Source organism: Pongo abelii, chromosome 2 (genome assembly GCF_028885655.2).
Source record: "Pongo abelii isolate AG06213 chromosome 2, NHGRI_mPonAbe1-v2.0_pri, whole genome shotgun sequence".
NCBI classification, from domain to species: Eukaryota; Metazoa; Chordata; class Mammalia; order Primates; family Hominidae; genus Pongo; species Pongo abelii.
Genome location: NC_085928.1, coordinates 203,681,162 through 203,700,870, shown reverse-complemented (window position 1 = coordinate 203,700,870; position 19,709 = coordinate 203,681,162). Strand labels below are relative to the sequence as shown.

The 19,709-nt window shown below is 36.2% G+C and overlaps 1 protein-coding gene across 12 annotated transcripts in view; it reads right to left on the bottom strand.

The window, feature by feature from the left end:
- Positions 1-19,709, bottom strand: part of OPA1 (OPA1 mitochondrial dynamin like GTPase) — a 101,978-nt gene that overhangs the window by 37,966 nt on the left and 44,303 nt on the right. For all 12 annotated transcript variants that reach the window (XM_024244046.3, NM_001132223.1, XM_024244044.3 and 9 more), the window contains 13 exon segments: positions 19,335-19,448; positions 14,583-14,663; positions 14,379-14,453; positions 13,980-14,051; positions 13,797-13,896; positions 13,323-13,453; positions 11,819-11,891; positions 11,644-11,716; positions 10,267-10,382; positions 9,305-9,369; positions 8,568-8,644; positions 2,387-2,552; positions 199-351 (listed from right to left, as the gene is read on the bottom strand). In XM_024244046.3, coding sequence (XP_024099814.2) covers positions 199-351; positions 2,387-2,552; positions 8,568-8,644; positions 9,305-9,369; positions 10,267-10,382; positions 11,644-11,716; positions 11,819-11,891; positions 13,323-13,453; positions 13,797-13,896; positions 13,980-14,051; positions 14,379-14,453; positions 14,583-14,663; positions 19,335-19,448 — 1,296 coding nt within the window.

Here is a 19,709-nt window from a genome sequence, read left to right as displayed (position 1 = left end):
AGAAAGAAACAGCAACAGGTGATTTTAGAAGGGCAGGGAAATATTAAAGGGCAGATTACAGATCATAAATCTGTTTCTCTACTTGATCATTTTAAATTCAGAATGTAATTTAGTCATATAAAAAGTCTCCTATGAAAAAGTATCAATTTGAGAAGTTATATAAAAATAGGCTGATACCCCAGTATACAAACAACATACCAAGCTGTCCTCCGCAAAGTCATTCCACTTGTGTCGTTTAATACTTTCTTCCTTAACGGCCTCTTTAAGTTTATCAAATATGTCATCATGCTCTTTCCCTTTGGGTTCTGTCATGAAGCGGGAAAATTCTTCTTGTAGGGTCTCCCAAGCAACCTAGAATTATTTGAAAGAAAAAAGCTTTATTATTACTATATATTTTAATGTTTAACATGAAAAATAACACGAGCTCAAGCCAAACAGATGTGATAAATAAATCAGCTTATCAGAAAATATATGTGAAACTACATTAACAAAAAGGCAAATATAAACTATGATGCAGAGGTCTCACATGGATTGCTGAGGACAGACATGGCTTCCTGATATGTTTTGCTAGACATGCATAGTGGTTCTCATTTTTAAAATTGCACGCCAATATTTAAAAATTGAGAGATTTCATATAAAAGTCTGCATTTACAGCTTCTCTTGAACTAACTGAGAAGGGTATACCCATATTCCTACATGACACCACCTACTGTAGCTGAACAGGGCTGTCTCTTCAAGATAAGGTATGTATTCTAAGCCTGCCACCCAAGTTAGTTCACTTATTTATTTCAACCTCTAAGACATGAGTTTCCCTGCTTCTTTTACATTGCAAAAAGTTTAAAATGTCTTAATGATTCAGTCATCTTCACAGCTTTGTCTTTAAGCAAAGATATGAAGCAGTGCACCAACACTGTCAAACACAGCTGAAGAGTATTCAGCTTTGTATTATGGCTAACTCCTAATGATCTGAACAGTGAAAGGAAGAGCAGTGTCAAAAAATAGTGAAGAACAAAATCTACTTATAACTAAGTGGGCTTTTTAATGCTGGATTTTAGCCCCCTCTCATTTTAAACATAAAGAAAAGTGACTGTCCAAAAATATGGAGTGAGCGGTGGGGTGAGTATTAAGATCCATGTCTCCTGACCTTCTCCCCATATCTACATTCTTTCCACGACACCTAGTGCTGAGGGACAGAAAGCAGCAGTGGAAAGAAACATTGATGCTTTTATAACCACTTCCACTGCTTGAACCTTAGGATGTGAAAATATCCTATCATGGGACAGGGCGCAGAAAAAATGTTAGTGCCAGCAATGAGAGCTACTGAAGGGGTAGCAGCAGCTCTCTAATTTCTTCAGGGGTAAATGTGTCAAGAACTGCCAGGGCTCAGCAACGTGCAACTTAGGCAGGGAGGCTGCTAGAGTTCTTAGAAAGGGGCTTGAAGAAATTGAGAACAGAGGTAAGGAAGACAAGACTGGAGCAAGATAGGAAAGGGGTGAAATCACATCTGAATAATTAGAAACTGACACTGCCTTTAAGATAGGTATGAAGAACAAAATTATTTTTAACATTGACTTCAATTTTGTAAGCAACCTCACACAGAAGCACAGGACACACCGACTCTTAGCTTGAACAATCACTGTTTATGGAGTGATATACATGACGGATCAATTCAGATGATGATCATAATAACAGCAGGTCCATTTCCTGAGCATTTACCATGGACTGGGCATTGTCTTTTACATATAATTACTTACTTAATCCTTATAACAACCCTGTGAGGTACTCAACATTATTGTCACCATTTTACAGACGAAAAACACATAGGAAAGTTAAGCAACCAGCAAAGGATCACACAGCTATTAAGTGATAAAGCCAAGATACATGGTAGCAGAAATAGATTCTTTAAGGTAGTTTTTTTTTTTTTTTAAATAATTCCTAGTTTAATCTTCTGTCAGGATCCTAACTAAGAAAATGATAATTTAAGTATAACTGAGCTCAGATAAAATGCTTGATCTATTAAGTATTTTCTTTATGGAATCTCTATAATCCACAGAATCCACAGAAAATGTTCAAAATATTTCACATTCAAGCAAATACTCAAGCAACTATTTCACATTCAAGCAAAATTTGCTTGTTAAATATTGTCTTTGGAAGAAGTACCAATACCCTCAGGCCAACATCATACCAATTAGTAAATTTTTATAACCGTAGTAACTGGTAGCAACATTAAGGTTAGTCCCAAAACAGAGATGAGGAATAAAGAATAAATGAGATTTAAAGACCCAAAAGATAGATAGAGGCTGTGATGGGAATAAAATCTAAAATTCACAGCTCCTACTCCCTTCAGATAATGCTTCTTACCCATTTAATTAAATTATATCCTAACCTCTACTGCTTTATTAGGAAGTTGTTTATCAGTCCACTGTTTAAGCTTGATATCCACTGTGGTATTAAAAGTTCCTGAATTCATGGTCTGTGCAGCTGGAAGGTAGATGTTTTCAATCACATGAGTTGATACTCTTTCCCACAAAGACTGTTGAAGGATTTCCTCCCTGAAATAAAAAAAAGTATCAAAAGCACCAAATCTAATATTGTTTTTAAAAATAGCTTGACTGAAGTATCATTAACTTACAATAAACTGTACATATTTAAAGTCTTGATAAGTTTTCACATGTGTATATACCTGTAAATCGCAGCAGTCAAGACAATGAACGCATCCATCATCCTCAAAAGTTGTAACCACTGGAACTGCTTTCTGTCACTGTGATTAGTTTGTATTTTCTAGAAATTTATATAAATGCAATCATGTGGCATATACTCTTTTTTTGTCTTTCTTCTTCCACTCAGCATAATTATTTTGAGGTTCATCATGCTGTTATATGTATTAATATTTCATTTTTTTTTTTTTTTTTGAGACAGGGTCTTGCTTAGTTGTCCAGGCTGGAGTGCAGTGGCACATTCATGGCTCACTGCAGCCTCAACCTCCTGGGCTCAAGCCATCCTCCCACCCTATCCTCCCGAGTAGGTGGGACTACAGGTGGACGCCATTATGCCTGGCAAATTTTGTAGAGATGGGGTCTCACTATGTTTCTGAGGCTGGTCTTGAACTCCTGGGCTCAAGCAATCCTCTTGTCTTGGCCTCCCAAAGTGTTGGGATTACAAGCGTGAGCCACTGCATCTAGCAATACTTCACTTCTTTTTATTTCTGTGTAGTATTATGTTGCATGAATGTGTTTATCCATTCTTGTGTTGATAGACACTTAGGCTGTTTCCAGCTTTTGGCTATTACAAATAAAGCTGCTATGAGAATTCATGTACAAGTTTTTCTTATGGACACATGCTTTCATTCCTCTTAGGTAAATACCTAAGAGTGGAATGTTTGGATCATATGGTAATTACATGTTTAATTTTTTTTTTTCTGAAATGTTTGCTTCATTTTACATTTCCACTAGCAGAGAATGAGAGTTCTAGATCCTCTACATCCTTGCCAACACTTGGTATAGTCTGTCATTTAAAATTTTAGCCATTTTAGTAAGTTTATAGTGGTCATTGTGGTTTTACGTTGTATTTCTCTAATGACTAATAATTCTGAACATCTTTTCATGCACACTTATCTGCCTAGTATTAACACATACTTCATGTGCTTATGGGAGAGTTCGAGACTGAAAACTTCTTGGTATAAATATGACAACTTATCAGATCACAGCACAGAGATATTATAGAATGCTGTTAGATAAAATTTTTCAATAATTCATGATTAAGGTAACAATGTAAAAGATGCATAATCATGTTGAAAATTCTGCCTTGAAAGACATCTTAAAAGAACATGGGTCACTAATAAAAAAAAATAACAACTATTTCAATTTGAAATCTCAAGGAAATATTTATTTGGGTAATAAACTTATAATAGAATACTACAATATAAAAAAAAAAAACTCTGCTTATCAGGGGATCCTTCTTAAGAATAACCTCAACCCTTTAGGATATAGCCACAAATCTCAGGGTAGCAGAAATATCCTGCTGTCCAAAAGCCCAGCTGAACTTCTCTGGTGAGGACAGTCAACATCTCCTACCCTCCAAGACTATTTACTAAACATTTTGTGTAAAATTAAGTCTACTGAATGAATCAACACAGATCCTGGTTTCCCAGTGCTAACTTTCAGATCACTTTCCAGTTGCAACAGTAAAGAAATCAGAGTCTGAGGAGGATATACAACTGGGGCCCAAAAGGACAAAGGCAATTTAGTCACTGAGTTAACGACAGAAGTGGGAGAATTTAAGGAGCAAGATGAAGAAAAGCAGCCTGTCAGGGCCTCCTCTTCAGATACCACTTTAAACACAATCTCAAGAAGATTACTGAAAGTTGAACTGAAGACCAGGATCCAGCCTCTGACCTCCAGGGCTTTTTTCTCATCCTGCTTCAGAAGAGACATAGTCTGTTATTTTTCCCCGGAGTCTGTGGGCCAGGAATCCATATCCCTGACACCCTTTTTAAGATCCTGATTACCAAATCCCGAGAACCTAAAGGCAACTTTCTGAAGGGAGGTTGCTGCTTTGACATCCACAGAGGCAGCTGTTATCACTTCTCCTTGCCCAGCCTCTCCTGCCTTTCATCGCCAAGCTGCTGTCGTCTGTCCCAGACTCCCACTGCTCCCCTCCATTGCAACAATTTCTGTTGTGCTCCTATAATACCCGGTTCCATGACAAACCATTTTACACTCTCATTCTCTTTTCCTATTCTTATCTCCAAACCTTTCCTTAAGGAAAGTGATTGTCCTCCATCCTCAAATTCTGCTGAGATGAAGCTATTCAGCAGTTAAATGGCCTTCAGAGTTAGAAAGTAGAAGCTAAGTCCTCCTCACCCCAGTCTCTCTTCTGAACCATCCGTTCTCAATGTTCATATAAAAACCCTTACACTGTGAAGCCACTTCATCTAGTTATGTCATCTGCTACCTTATTGCTTGCTGCTACCATCTAACAATTTTCCCAGCCTATATTCTATGTTCTTTTTTGTTTGTTTTCAGACAGGGTCTCACTCTGTCACCCAGGCTGCAGTGCAGTGGCACAGTCTCAGCTCACTGCAACCTCCCCTTCCTGGGTTCAAGCGATTCTCCCGCTTCAGCCACCCAAGTAGATGGGATTACAAGCGTGCACCACCATGCCTGGCTAATTTTTGTATTTTTATTAGAGACAGGGTTTTCACCATGTTGCCCAGGTTGGTCTTGAATTCCTGAGCTTAAGTGATCCGACCATGGGGGCCTCCCAAAGTGCTGGGATTACAGGCATGAGCCACAGTGCCTGGACTATATTCTGTGTTATTATAGGTGACTTCTCTATTCCAGGTTTTGCCATCAACCAGGGATAACTTCTACTAATACACAAAATATAGTTAGCAAAATATAATAAAGGTAATAGTTTTATTGCCTTCTTTATCTACAGAAACTTTACCTACATTCCACTTTAATTAATGAAATACTTTTTAAAATGGATTTTTTTTATTTTAAAGTAGAGGACTATTATACTCCATATAATAATTTCAACCAATACAGAAAATGTAAGAAGTACCCCATAGTTCCTCTTTTATAAGATAACCACTATTTATGGCTTTATTATTAAAAAAATTATGTCTACATAACTATTTGTGTGTGTGTATTTACACAAGTGGTTCATAATTATACATACTGTTTTAGAAATCCCTTTTTTAAATCTAAAAGTATATTGTACTTAGTTTTCCATGTCAACATCCTATACTTTTCAAAGGCTACTTCTATCCATAGAGCAGTAATCTGCTCTATATAAACCAAATACTACATAATGCCAAATGGGAAATATAAATTGCTTTCCATTTCTTCACATTTATTTAAAAAACCAAGGTGAAAGGTCTTATGTGTTCATCTTTGTCAAATATATCATTATTTGCATATATTCCTAGCAATGTAATTACTAAATATAAACATACTCGTTATTTAATAGACTCTTCATTATCTACACAATCACTAAATCCTGTCAATTCCACCTTTTAGGTAACCTCTCAAGTATCTCACAAGTGTTTCTTGTCTACCTGTATTACCACTCACTACCCAAGTTTAAGCCACGATCACATCTTGCCTAAATTATTGCAAAAGCCAATTGCCTCCCTGCTTACAGTTTTCTCCGCCTGTATTCCATTTTGTCTACTACAAAGACCTTTCTAAAATGCAAACCTGACCTAATCCTCTTCAGTGACCACCCTCTCCCCACTGCTTATGGAATATATACTAAGCTTCTGAATATGGCTAATAAACCCAATATTTTGCTTACATCTACTGTTTTATCTCCTGCCTCTTGCCCCCATTTATGTTAAAGCCACAGGACACAGCTACCTGTGTCGCCTTTCTTGTTCTTGTCTCCTGGCCCTTACCATATTCCTGCCTCTGCCTTAACACTTATTCATGTTTTAAATTTCAAATTATGATATTGCAAATCTTTGATTTCTGAAGTCCGAGAATTTCTAAAAATGTACCATAGTAGCATTTTTAGAAAAAACGTATTTCTGTGAAGCTAGCCAGCTATCCTTCTAGAAAAGATATGTCTACATTGATGGTCACATGATGTTAATGATATATCAATATCTCCTTCTGAATGTCAGTGATTCATTCTTCAAAACCAGGCACAGCGTAAAAATGCTGAGTGACTATTTCCTACTATAATGTATTATATGTCAAATCTATACCCCTAATAACCTTCCTAAAACTTAACTGAAGGACAGTGGAATGTCTACAAGTAAATAACAAACTGTCATGTTATGACATAAAATGCTTTTAGCACTTTCCAGATAACCAAATATAGATCAGTCTTATGATTTAAATAATTGTAAACGTTTTAGGCACTGTCCTAAAATATCACATAGGATTATTCAGCAAAAAGATACCAATAAAAACTTCAAGACAACATCAACTATATCAAAATAATAAAATATTTGGAAAATACTTGGGGTGTAATGTACTTGAATTCAATGTGGTATGAACAGCTAAGGCTTGGACCTGCTATTCTGATTTATATTTGTGTTAACATAACATTTTTTCAGCCTCTACAGTCTGAAAAAACAGAGAATCATATATGATCCAGCAGCTTACACAAATAAATCTCTAGCAGTCAGATGTCCTAGATCTGACCCTTGCCTTTTCATTGGGCAATCTGGTGGTATGTGTTCACTGTTCCTTCACAATTCTCTTCAGTTACCTTTGTATTAAATAAATTACATTTATCTTCAAGGCTCACTTTAGTGAAGAAATACTTTGATTTCAGGGTTGCTCTGTCCAAACAAAACTAATCTTTCCATTTGATGATACCAAAAATTAATTTATAGAAGGACCACATTTTCTCCCCATAAACAGCATTATTAATTGTTACAGTTTACATATCACTTTTATATACATTAAATATCCTCATACAATCTAGCAAGGCAACTAGTATTATATTCAATCTGTAAACCTATATATCTCTTTGTAACTTCAAAGCTGACTGACACAAAGCCATGGAACTGGGTTAAGATACAAATAAACAAACATAAGTTGTGTCATAACAGTGTTTGATTAATCAACAAGAATAGATAAAATTAGATGTCTTTTTTTGGATAAGGAAGGAGATTAAAAACAGGCAAATGTGGACTACTTGAAGACAGAAGAGGTTTCACCACTGAGGAAACTAGTGATCACTAGGAAACTAGTGATGCTGAATTCAAAGGTACAGACCAGATACTACTATCTAGGCTCACTTTTGATAACCTTTAACTGAGTGAATAGACTAGGTACAGAAAATATTTACAATGAATGGCAGTGAGGATAGTTCTGCTCCAAAAATAAATTCTTAAAAATACGACAGTCTTCATTAGAAAGATAATTTCTGCATGAGGAATTTTAATTAACATGTGACTACAAAAATGTCAAGGCTATTTATACATAGCTTGTTTTACCGTGTCTCATTCCACTGAATTTAGGAATGGACAAACTTACATAAAATATAAACTGAAGGTAACAGTTTGCCTTAGAAAAGATTAACATAAACAATTTTTCAAAAAGGTGCATTTACTTGCTATTTTAAAAAATTTCAAGTATTATTGAATACTTAATTAATAGCATTAAGTTCAAAATGTGATTTGTATACGACATATTAACCACATGTTACAGAAAGCACTGTTCTCATTCAGAATGGAGAACCTGAAAATATATACCAATCTCCCTTTATAAACCAATTTTGACAGGTTGATATTTACCTAAGGTACAATTTGACGAAACTTTTGCCCAAATGATTTTACAGAAGTCATGATTATGTATTTATTAAGTATAAGATAAAGAAAAGGCAAAGAGAATCAAGATTTAAAAAGAACATGAAGAAAGTCATCTTCCAGAAATTCAACTGGTTAGACTACAGAAGTAGTTAGGTATTGCCAAAAAAATATACTATTACGTTTTTGCCTATGAGCCAAGGCAACAATAAATCACTGCTTTATCAATCTAAGTTTTAGCATTTCATTATAACCTGTATAGCAAAGTCTTTCAGAAAAGAGATTAATATCAAATACTTACCAATGTTTTGGTGTAACCTGGCTCAGACTGATAACTTCATCAAGGATTTCATTTTTAGCTTTTTCAAATAGTTCATTCTAGGCAATATAAACACAAGTAAGTAAGATTTCCATAAGACAGTAAATTTACCCCGTCATGATTTTCAGAGATAACCAAAGGGAGGTTTTTGACAGGCTACTAGGCTGAATTTGGGTTTAAATATACATGACTAGCAAAAATGCACTTCTAGTGTTTTTTTTTTAGGAATGCCATTATCCAGATAAGGACAAAGAAACTGACATAAATATCTACCTTCTCAATTTTGAATGCAGTTTTTCACATAACACTTGTTCACGTTATGTGAAAGCATCAATACATATTAATACATCAGTAACTACATATTAATGCGTTTTATTAACTAATGGGGATTTTAAAATCAAGGAAAAACAATGTTTAATTCCCACTAAATTACATGAATACACGAATTCTACAAAACCTTTAAAGCATATTCATTACCTTCTCAGAAAACACTTTCAACACTTGTTTTGACATCTTATAATCCATTTTTAATGTTATATAACAAATAATTCAAATTATTGTAAGAGATAACTGCTCCTAGAGATGTATTCTTACAAATTAGTAGTTACAGTCAAAACCAAAGTAATTTAGCTTATCAGATTTTTCTCTCAACATAAATTTAGTTAGCACACAACATTAAATTAAGATATATACAAAATACATCAGTATCCAAATATTACCCGGTCAAGTTCCCGCAGGCGAGGATAGTTATTCTTCCATTCAGTTTCAAGGTTAAAACGTGTTGCTGAGGAAGAAGGAAAAGTTCGTTTGATGACTCTCCTTCTTTCCAGATGTAGTAGTTAAAGTGGTTAAAATACATATCCTCTGTATTAACTGAATTTCTGTGAGTGCGCCTATGACCCCTTAGTACTCTGGGATCTCAACATCTCAGAATTTCATTTTTGCAATAGCTTTCAAAACTATTCTCCCTGATTCTAGTTCCTTCATGTTAAATCCATTAGCACACAGCTGAAATAGTTTAGTACCATAGAGCTGCTGAGAGAATGGACTCTGCAGTTGTACCACCAACAGCCAAATCCCGGGCCTATTATCCATGCTGTGTGACATTGGATAAGTTATTTGGGTAAGTTACTGTCTTCTGTTTTCTCTTCTGTAAAATGGAAATAAAAGTAATACAAGATTGCAGAGGGACTAAAGTAATACAAGATTGCAGAGGGATAAATAGGTAGGATCAGGTAGGATCTACATATGGGAAAAGAGAAAGCAAATATATTCTCTTCAGATAAAAGACACTGAGCAGGAAAGCGTGGGATTCAGGAAATGGTACCATGTAAAGGAAGTCCAGAGGGCTCTGCTTCCCAACACATCTGCTCTCTTCGCCCTCAACAGGGTGAATCTAGAATTCTCTATAGTTTATTGTGTACTTCCAAGCACTAGCAAATGTTCTCATCTGTTTGAACTCTGCAAATGTGTTACTAGAGATGTTTCCTCTGAAGGGAAAAATCTTGTTCTTGTATAACAACTGAAGGTTTGTATTCTTCTATTTTCCAGATATTGTCTAACTGTAAATGAACTACCAAGCAACTGTTAAAGGAAAGAAGTACAGAATCGTATGGATGCCAAAGATTGCCAGCTAATAAAATGTCTTAATTTGCTTGCTTCTTTAAAAAATCCAACTTACCTTTGAAACTATCAGCCTGTTGTTCAACAGACTCTCGTACCATTTTCCAAAAGCAGTCTGATACTGCAAGGCTTAAATTTCTTGTAGTCACTTGGTGTGCCTTTAGCATGCTTGTCCTATTAAAAAAAATAACAAGAGCTAAAGTATATTAAAATGACAAAAAGGACAACAATACTACCACCAAGTCTGTGAATGTACTTGCTAACAGCCACTCTTACCTTTTATACCAGTGCTGTTCAATAAAAACTTATGTGACGAGGAAAACATTCCAATATGGTAGCTACTGGCACACTGGGTTATTGAGCCCTTGAAATGTGTGGCTAGTGTAACTGAAGAACTGTGTTTTGAATTTTATTGAATTTCAACTAATTTAAATTTAATGTTATATTTTATTATTACTATTTTTTTGAGTTGGAATCTCTCACTGTCGTCCAGGCTGGAGTGTAGTGGCGTGATCTTGGGTCACTACAACCTCCACCTCCCACCCCCTCGGGGTTCAAGCAATTCTCCCGCCTCAGCCTCCTGAGTAGCTGGGGTTACAGCTGCCCATTACCACGCCCAGCTAATTTTTTTTGTATTTTTAGTAGAGATGGGGTTTCATCATGTTGGACAGGCTGGTCTCAAACTCCTGACCTCAAGTGATCCGCCCGCCTTGGCCTCTCAAAGTACTGGGATTACAGGCGTGAGCCACCATGCTTTTAAAAAGAACATGAAGAAAGCCATCTTCCAGAAATTAATTTAATTCCAACTAATTTAAATTTTAATAACTACACAAAACTAGTGATACCATATTAGACAGCACAGTTCTATATGTTGTCAGTGCACTCCCCAAAGCACGTAAGATTATAGTTTGCAAGTACTATCTTGACTTACCATACTAACCTAGGAACAAACATACTTTTCTATTTCCAGAAACTCAACATATAAAGTTTTAGTATACAGTAATACAACTGGCCTTTAGCTCTTTTTGCTTATCTCCTGTCAATATATATCTAGGGATACTTCTTTGACAACCCCACTCCAATCTTCCCTAATACTGTAAGAGAAATATGTACACATATTTAAAAGTGAAAGCGTCAATTTTCTAAAACCACTTTATAAGTAAAATAAAGTAAGAGGCAGATGTCTATGTTGTCTTTCGGTGCCCACGTCCAAGGAAGCATGCCAGTATGTATTGTACCATGTGATAAACTGCTCTCCATTCTGTCAAAAAGTAGCTAAGGACTTGTTTATTAGATACAGTTCACTATTTGGGAAAAATTCTAGAAATCTGATGCTAAACTAATAGTTATAATACCTGATCTTTTAAGTGAAAACAGTTCAATTTAAGCTACTCTCTTACTGTAAAATGTTTAAATGTTTTAACAAGATACCTACTTTAGGAGCTTTGAATTCTGAAAAAACTCTTCTTCATATTCTCTTATAGCTTCAATGCTTTCAGAGCTGTTCCCTGGGGAAGAATGACAGTCAAATTTTCACCAAGAAAATTACTCTTTATTATTTGAAAACAACAGAAACTAAAAATAAGTTATTATAATCCATCTTTGCATACCTTTTCCTGTTACAACAGCAAAATAACCTAAAGCTTTCATTGGGAAGAGCTTTCCTTCAATTATCTGCTGAATCTATTTTTAAAAGTGGGAAAAATTAATGTGAGATATAGTTTACATAAGTTTTAAAAGCACAATATACAATTTAGAAAGCAAAATAATGCTATACATGTATATAGTTAAATAAGTCTGCACAAAAGCATTTAAAATGTTTTTCCATTGCTATTTGAAAAAAATATATTTAATTTTACTATATTGAAAATGTATTATTAAAACACACGTATCGAAAATCCGGAATGTTGTGTAGTTCTTTAAAGTCAGACAGACCTTAGTTTGAATTCCTGCTCTGATGCCTAGTAGTTATGCGACCTTAAGTAAACAACTTAATTTTTTCAAAAAGGTTGGTGAGATTATGGGACAATACGATACAGTGCCAGGCATGAAGCACTCAATAAATGGTAGCTATTATTATTTTTCCATACTTTCTTCAAATACCTAAATTCTAACCAAGCTGGATTGTCTTCTTTTACTCCTTCCTCCCCTCCCACCTTCTTAATATTTGGATCCACTGGTTCTCAACTCTTTTAGGATCAAAAATCCATTTCTAAATGTGATTAAAAAAAAAAATAGACTATGTACCCAGAAAAATGCATATTTGCATAGAGACCTTTCACATATGTTAGAGTTTCTACCCCCTGAAGCCCATTCAGATTAATAATGGGACAAGAATCTCTCCTTTAAGACAAGTTACACCTAAGTTAATGCTGAATCTTTTATACAAAAAGGACTGAAATAAGCTTCAGTTGCATCTCAGAAGAAATATAAACTCACTATCCCAGAGTTGAAAGAAATGAAAGGAATGAAGAAAGATGGGGAGGAGGCCATAGAAATTTGTTTCTACCTCACTTCTCCCCTTCTCCATATCAGAACCATTAATGCCATGGCAGGCCTTACCCTTAAAAAAAAGGCAGTGCAGAGGTTATGGTGGCTACCTAGAAAAGGGTTAACACAGCAGGCCTGAGACTACTATCCTTAAAAAGGCCTGCCTGCCTTTGGCTGGTATCTGAAAACTCAACTGGTAAACAGTTCCCTACACTGATATAAACCTTTCCCTATATAACAGTGGCTCACTACTCAAGTAATGTGGTTTAATTATAACATATGCTTTCCTTTTGGGAGTATGAAATAATTTTGGTACATGAGGGTTCTGAAATGACTAACCTCCAATGAAAACCTTAGGAGCTGAGTCTCTAACAAGCAGCTTGTTGCTGGAGGAATTAAATGTGCCCTGTGTGAGTCTACTGGGAGTGAACTAGTGGAAACGTGAGCCTGCTTTCCTTCAGACTTCATACCATGTACCATTTCCTTTTGTGATTTTGCTTTATCCTTTCATTGTAATAAATCTTAGTTGTGTGTTTTTTGTTTTTTTTTTTTTAATAACAAATCCATATCACAGCTGGAGCTTTTACAAAGAATCTATTCTCGCAACAAAGAATTTGACCTCACCCTGCTTGGACTGGCTACATTTTTCTCTGCCAGATCTACTTTGGTCAAAACGAATATGGTTCTCCTTCCATGAGGGTCCATTTGACTGACCAAGTCTGTAACAATACTGCGTTCAGCATCCACAGATCCATCTGAAAAAAATAAAAAAAAGACACTGTGGAATTTTAAGATGTAAAGTAGACTTTTAAAACTTAGTACAAATTATACCCCTGTCTCTACATTACAGCAAGAAAGATCTTAATACATTTATGTTATTTACTAAAAAGAAATCCTAGCCGATAAAAATTTCAATGATGCTTATGTAAAACTTATCAAAATAATTTCAACTTCAATTTAATTTACTAATAAAATGAATACGAAGAGAAGGCAAAAATGCATTTATCTTGTATGTTTACATAACACAAACTAATGCAAAGCTTGGATTGCTAAAGAAGAAAACATATCAGTACATTAAAATCTTTTGATATGATTTACCTTGAATACACAGTATGATGGCATTAGGATTCTGCATGTAAGCTTTGCTGATACTGAAAATAGTTTCCTTTGTGTCAGGAGCCATGCCTGATGTCACAGTCTTAAAGAAAAAGGTTTTAAATGTCATTATAAATGCTTCACACAATAAGAATAAAATAAAATACATGTTTTGTATATACTTACATTAATCACACCTGGTAAGTCAACAAGCACCATCCTCTGTAGTCCAGGGCCTTTTACATTTAAGGATATGGTCTACTCAGGAAAAATAAAAATAAAATAATGCTAAAGTTTGGGAGGAATTTGTTAAGAATTTTTTTTGGTGAAATATATTCTGAAAATTCTATATCTCATCCATTCAGATAAGATGCTCACAAAAATGGTATTCTTTCTCTGATCCTAAAAGTAAGTATTCTGGAAAATTACCCACAAAATGATACATTATTTGGATTTTTTTTAAAAAAAGCTCTACATATCTTGGAATAGCAGCAATCTAAACATCAATACCTAGATTATAATTTATTTGAAATCATAAACATTTAATTTCCATAAAATGTCACTGAAATGAATTGCAACCCTTACCTCAGGGCTAACGGTACAGCCTTCCTTCACATTTTTCCTCATTCGAAGTTCTATTTCATGTCTTAATGCTGCAAGCTAATGGAAAACACAAAATCCTAAGAAAATCTAAGAAAATCTTAATTCACAAATATTCTTTAACTGTCTTTTTTAAGCTCATCCACGTTATAAAATTCCACATATCAACCTTAGATGAATTTTACTTACATCTTCTTCTTTGGTAAGATCAAACTCCCGAGAACTATCTTTAAATAGGGCCACATGGTGAGGACCTTCACTCAGAGTCACCTGATAGTAATAGAAAACGGAGATGTAATGATGTATTTATAAGTAATATTAATTCCCACAGCCCTTATGTGGTCTAGACAGGGCTACTGCATTGCACAAATCCAAGAGTCCCTTCACCCTACTGCTGGTGCACCCCCTGAAGCTATCAACACGGTAGTTCTGAGAAGACAATAATTTTGTGTTTGTATTGTTTGTATATATGTCATACATGTTGTGATTTCCCAACAAGAATGCTGGTTCCTTTATATCTCTTATGACCTAAAATGCTGCTGCCTCTTTCTTTCCCCAGTCAATGCTATACACAGCACTAAGCCCAAAATCATCTTTCTAAAACTTCAAACACTAAAAGGAAACCTTGTATTTAACCTCAAAGATGAATTTAGGTAAAGGACAATTCATTCATTCAACCTCTATAGAGAGTGAACTGTGTGTCAGGTGTTGGAGGTGGGGAACCACAGAGCTGACTGTCCCGGTTTTAGACCTCATTACATGCTGGGAGAAATATACACAGACATAATAGAAGAGAGTGACAAAACCTAGGGTGCCACAGAAGAGAACGGAACTGACTATAAGGGAGCTACGACAGGCTTCACTCAAGGAGTGATATTTGGGTAAGAAATTTTTTTTTGTTTGTTTTTTTGTTTGTTTTGAGACGGAGTCTCAGTCTGTTGCCCAGGCTGGAGTGCAGTGGTGTGATCTCAGCTCACCGCAACCTCCACTTCCCGGTTTCAAGTGATTCTCCTGCCTCAGCCTCCCGAGTAGCTGGGATTACAAATGCCCACCACCACGCCTGGCTAGTTTTTTGTACTTTTAGTAGAGACAGGGTTTCGCCATGTTGGCCAGGCTGGTCTTGAACTCTTGACCTCAGGTGATCCGCCCTCCTCAGCCTCCCAAAGTGCTGGGATTACAGGTGTGAGCCACCACACCCAGCCAAGAAATGTTATAGCGATGTATATTAACAGTCAGTCATTTCACAAGAACTTCTAAATGCCTAATTGACACTTTTCTAGCTCCTCTATAGTTATTTTACTTTAAAAATACAATTCCTTCTACTGAGATTAGCTAAACAGGCTAAAAAAACAACAAACAGCTGTTTGAAAGCTGTTTAGCTATTTTCCATCAGAGGATTTGCTGATTTGTAGCATAGGGCAAAGGCCCAAGAGAAAAACTTAAAATGTGTAGCAGTTTCACTGGGTTGAGTAGACAAGATTGGAATTCCGAGTTATCAAGCAGTCACGTCTTAAGGTGCCACAATCCCAAAGAAAAATGAACTGCAGAAATAAACCTCCAAAACAAAACCCTACATCCTGTGCACAATTTCCTTTCACGGCATTCACATATTAAGAAACCAAGCAGAAAGAAGCTGCTAAAGAGGTTAAAATGCTAAGCTGGGATTTTGGCACTTTCACTGCTCTGGGGAAACAAAAAACTGGAATTCAGGGTTGGTCAAGGAGAAGCTCTAGTAAACACTAAGGGACTAATGACAAACCGGAAAGAGATCAGCCTCATCTGTTTCAAGGAAACCTGTTCACACCCTGCCTGCCAAAACAAAATTAATTCCTTCTTGAAATATCATCTTCTACAATTAGGGTGCTAGTAACAATGTAAAAGGTAGGTTTCTTTCCCATGTTTTTACAACTGATTACTGAACAGGATATGAGGTGTAGTCTGAGGTTCATTTTGTTTTTTTCTCTAGGTTAGATGTACCCCAAATTCCCATCGATAGTAAAATGGATATGTAAAGTCTGGTACATTCACACAGTACCACACACAGAACTAGTAACACATAACACGATTCAATCCATAGCTAGATCCACAAAAGTGCAATCTGGATGAATCACACTAGGCTGCCCATATGCTGTTGCACTTGTAAACAGATTTCATTCCTTGAAGATTTCAGCATCAGCCTCACTGTCTTTCTCCCACTATTCTTGCCATCATTCTTGGTAATTTCAATCTTCCAATTATTCTACACCTACCCCCACCAGCTGAACATGAAAAAAACAAAACACAATCATAATGATTCATTTAAAATTATGTCCACAGAACTTAAAGGGACTTCAGTCCAGCTCAGTAATCCTAATATCACTTGACTTTCTCCACTAATTCACTCCTAGAGTCACCACAATCTCTTAAAAGACTTCACTTTTTCTTCCTGCCTCAGTGTTTAATCTCTTCTCCTTTCTAATTAACAGCTGACCATCTGGCTTAGTATTTCACTGAGTAAGCAGAAGCAATCAGAAGGAAACTTCCACACGTTCCCCTTTCTTGCCTCCACTGGTGAACTCAGTGACTGGTTTCTATGTTCACCTTCCTTGATGGATCAGCAGCATGTGACCTCACTGAGCACTCCCTCCTCCTCCATATTTTCTTTACCTGACTTTGCACGCACTGCCCTGCTCTGCTTTCCCTCTTACTATACTGGTTGGGCCTTCACACATTCCTTTGTTATTTTCTCTTCCCTCAATATCTTAATGTTCAGAGTGCCCAAAATATACTGCTTGCTTCTGTGTCTTCTCTATCTCTACTCACTCCCTTGAAGATCTTCTCCAGTAAGATCATGACTTTAAATACTACTTTTAGATAGTTGATCATGACTCCTAAATGTATGTCTGGCCCAGACATCTGTCTAAACTTGTATACCCAACTGCTTGTTATCACCACTCAGCAAGTCCAAAACCTAACTCCTGATCTTCTTCCCCCAAACCTGATCCACTGACAGACTTCCATGCAAACTACATCCTTTAATTTGTTCAGGCTAAAGACCCTGGAGCCATCATTGATGACTGACACTCTCTCTCTCCCCATTGCTTTTCTGCTCTCCCCTCTCCATATCAAACCTGTCAATAAATCCTGTTAATTCTACTTTCAAAATACCAATCTATCCATTTCTTACCACTTTCACTGCTACTTCCCTAGCCCAAGTATCACCTGGATACTCCAGTAGCCTGGACTCCCTGGTTCTACATCTTGGCTACAACTATTTTCAAAAGAGCAGCCTTTTAAAAGGCACTGTTGTTACTTTGCTGGAAATCCTGCACTGGCTCTCCATTTTACTTAAAATAAAACGGAAGTCTGCACAATGCCTGTAAGGCCTTATTGATCTGTTCCTCCCTGCTCTTCATTATTCCTCTAACGTCATCATTTGCCCCGACCATGGCTAGCTCTTCACCCTGACCTGACCACACAGGCCTCTGTGTTGTTCCTTGAACACGACAGCCACACAACCACCTCAGAGGCTTTGCATCTGCTATTCTCCTTGCTGAACACAGGATATTCTCAGGACTACTCCCTCACTTTCTGCAAATCTTGGTTCAAATGCCACCTTATCAATGCAATCTATGAATACTCTGGCACCCCCATTCTCCTTGCCTGGTTCTGCTTTTTCTTTTTGTACAACACTATTGCCTTCTAACATACTATACAGTTATATATTATATTTATTATCTATTATCTGTCTCCCTCTACTAGAACATACCCTCCATCATGGCAAGGATCTTCTTTGTTGTTGCTGTTTACCAACATATTGCCTAGAATGCTGCTGGTACATATTAAGCATTCTGTAAATATCTGTTCAATGAAAGACTCTGCAGCCCCATACCTTCTTCCTGTGACCATGGAGAAATTGTCAGTGCTCCTAGATATGGACCAGTACACCAAGTCACAATCTCCTTTACCTCAGTAACTTTGCTCTTGCAATTTTCCCTCTCTGTTGCATCATTTCCCCCCACTTATTAGATCATTATAATCAGCATATAAACATCTTTAACCCTTTTCCCACTTGCTCCGACAATATTTGCCAGCAGCACTTGCAGCTAACAGCATTTGCCCCCAACATAACTCTGCCACAAAATATCTCGCTTTTATGATTATTTTCACATAGCTCCAGTATACTGACTTTGGAAACAAAAGACATCATTCTATTTCAAGCATTCTGTTTTTAGTAGCGGTATGTCCATTTACAAAATATAGTAATTTTCAATAGCTGAAAATATCAAATCCTAGAAAATGCAGAATTCCTATGTGTGATGTTTACATCATTCTCAAAAAGTTGTTGGCCGAAGATTGATTTGATAAATCTGACTTTTTAAAAAACAGACATTCTGATGATTGAGACGATTCTGATGTTAGTACTGTTTAGAAATAACTCTAAGAACAGTTTTTATATTTTATTTTCACATTGAAAATTAGATTTGCTTCAGCTTCAGACAGTGTGTTTACATAAAATTAAATGAGCACTGGTGTTAAGCTGCACTTTTTTTCTAAACAGGAAAAGGGTTAAAAACCTTCCCTTAATCCAACAATATTCAATTGCTACTGCCTCATTTCTCTGCTCTTTTGTCAGAATAAAACTAGAAAAGTATCTATATTCATTGACTCCACTTCCAATATTCTCATTCTCTTAACTTCTCTCTTATCTTATCCAGAATAAAATCTGAAGGCCTCCCAACTGGGTCTCTGTCATCCTCTCCTACCACTCTCCCCTCACTCAGCTCCTGCCACACTGGCCTCCTGGCTGTGCCTCCTACTGATTTCCACACTAGGGATCATTCCAAACACTATGTATCAATTCTTTCTTTGGTTAAAAGTCTTCATTTCAACACAATGAACAAGTCTCATTGAAGCAGTTACTCTCCTAAGGAACCTCACTGAGACGGCCTATTTTCTTACCTTAACTGGAGAACGTGTCATCATCTCCCCAGATCCTCTCGGGAATATTCGAGCTTGGGCAATCATTTCCAACACACTAGTCTTTCCAGCACTCTGATCTCCAACCACAACAACCTTCCCACAAAACAAAGAACACTTATTCATATTTTGCTGATACCAAATTAAAATTAAAACCTATTTGTAATGCTGCTGAGTTTTTTAGTCTTTTAAAATTTCTACAGGTGAAAAAATATTTTAAAATCTGTAAAAAAAATGCTGATTGATACATGTGTGCACACTGAAAATAGGAACAGCAAAACTATAACTGGATCCACTGTTTATAGCCTGATTTTTATTTTAAAAACTTGTGCTAATTTAAACCAGTATTTCTAAAAC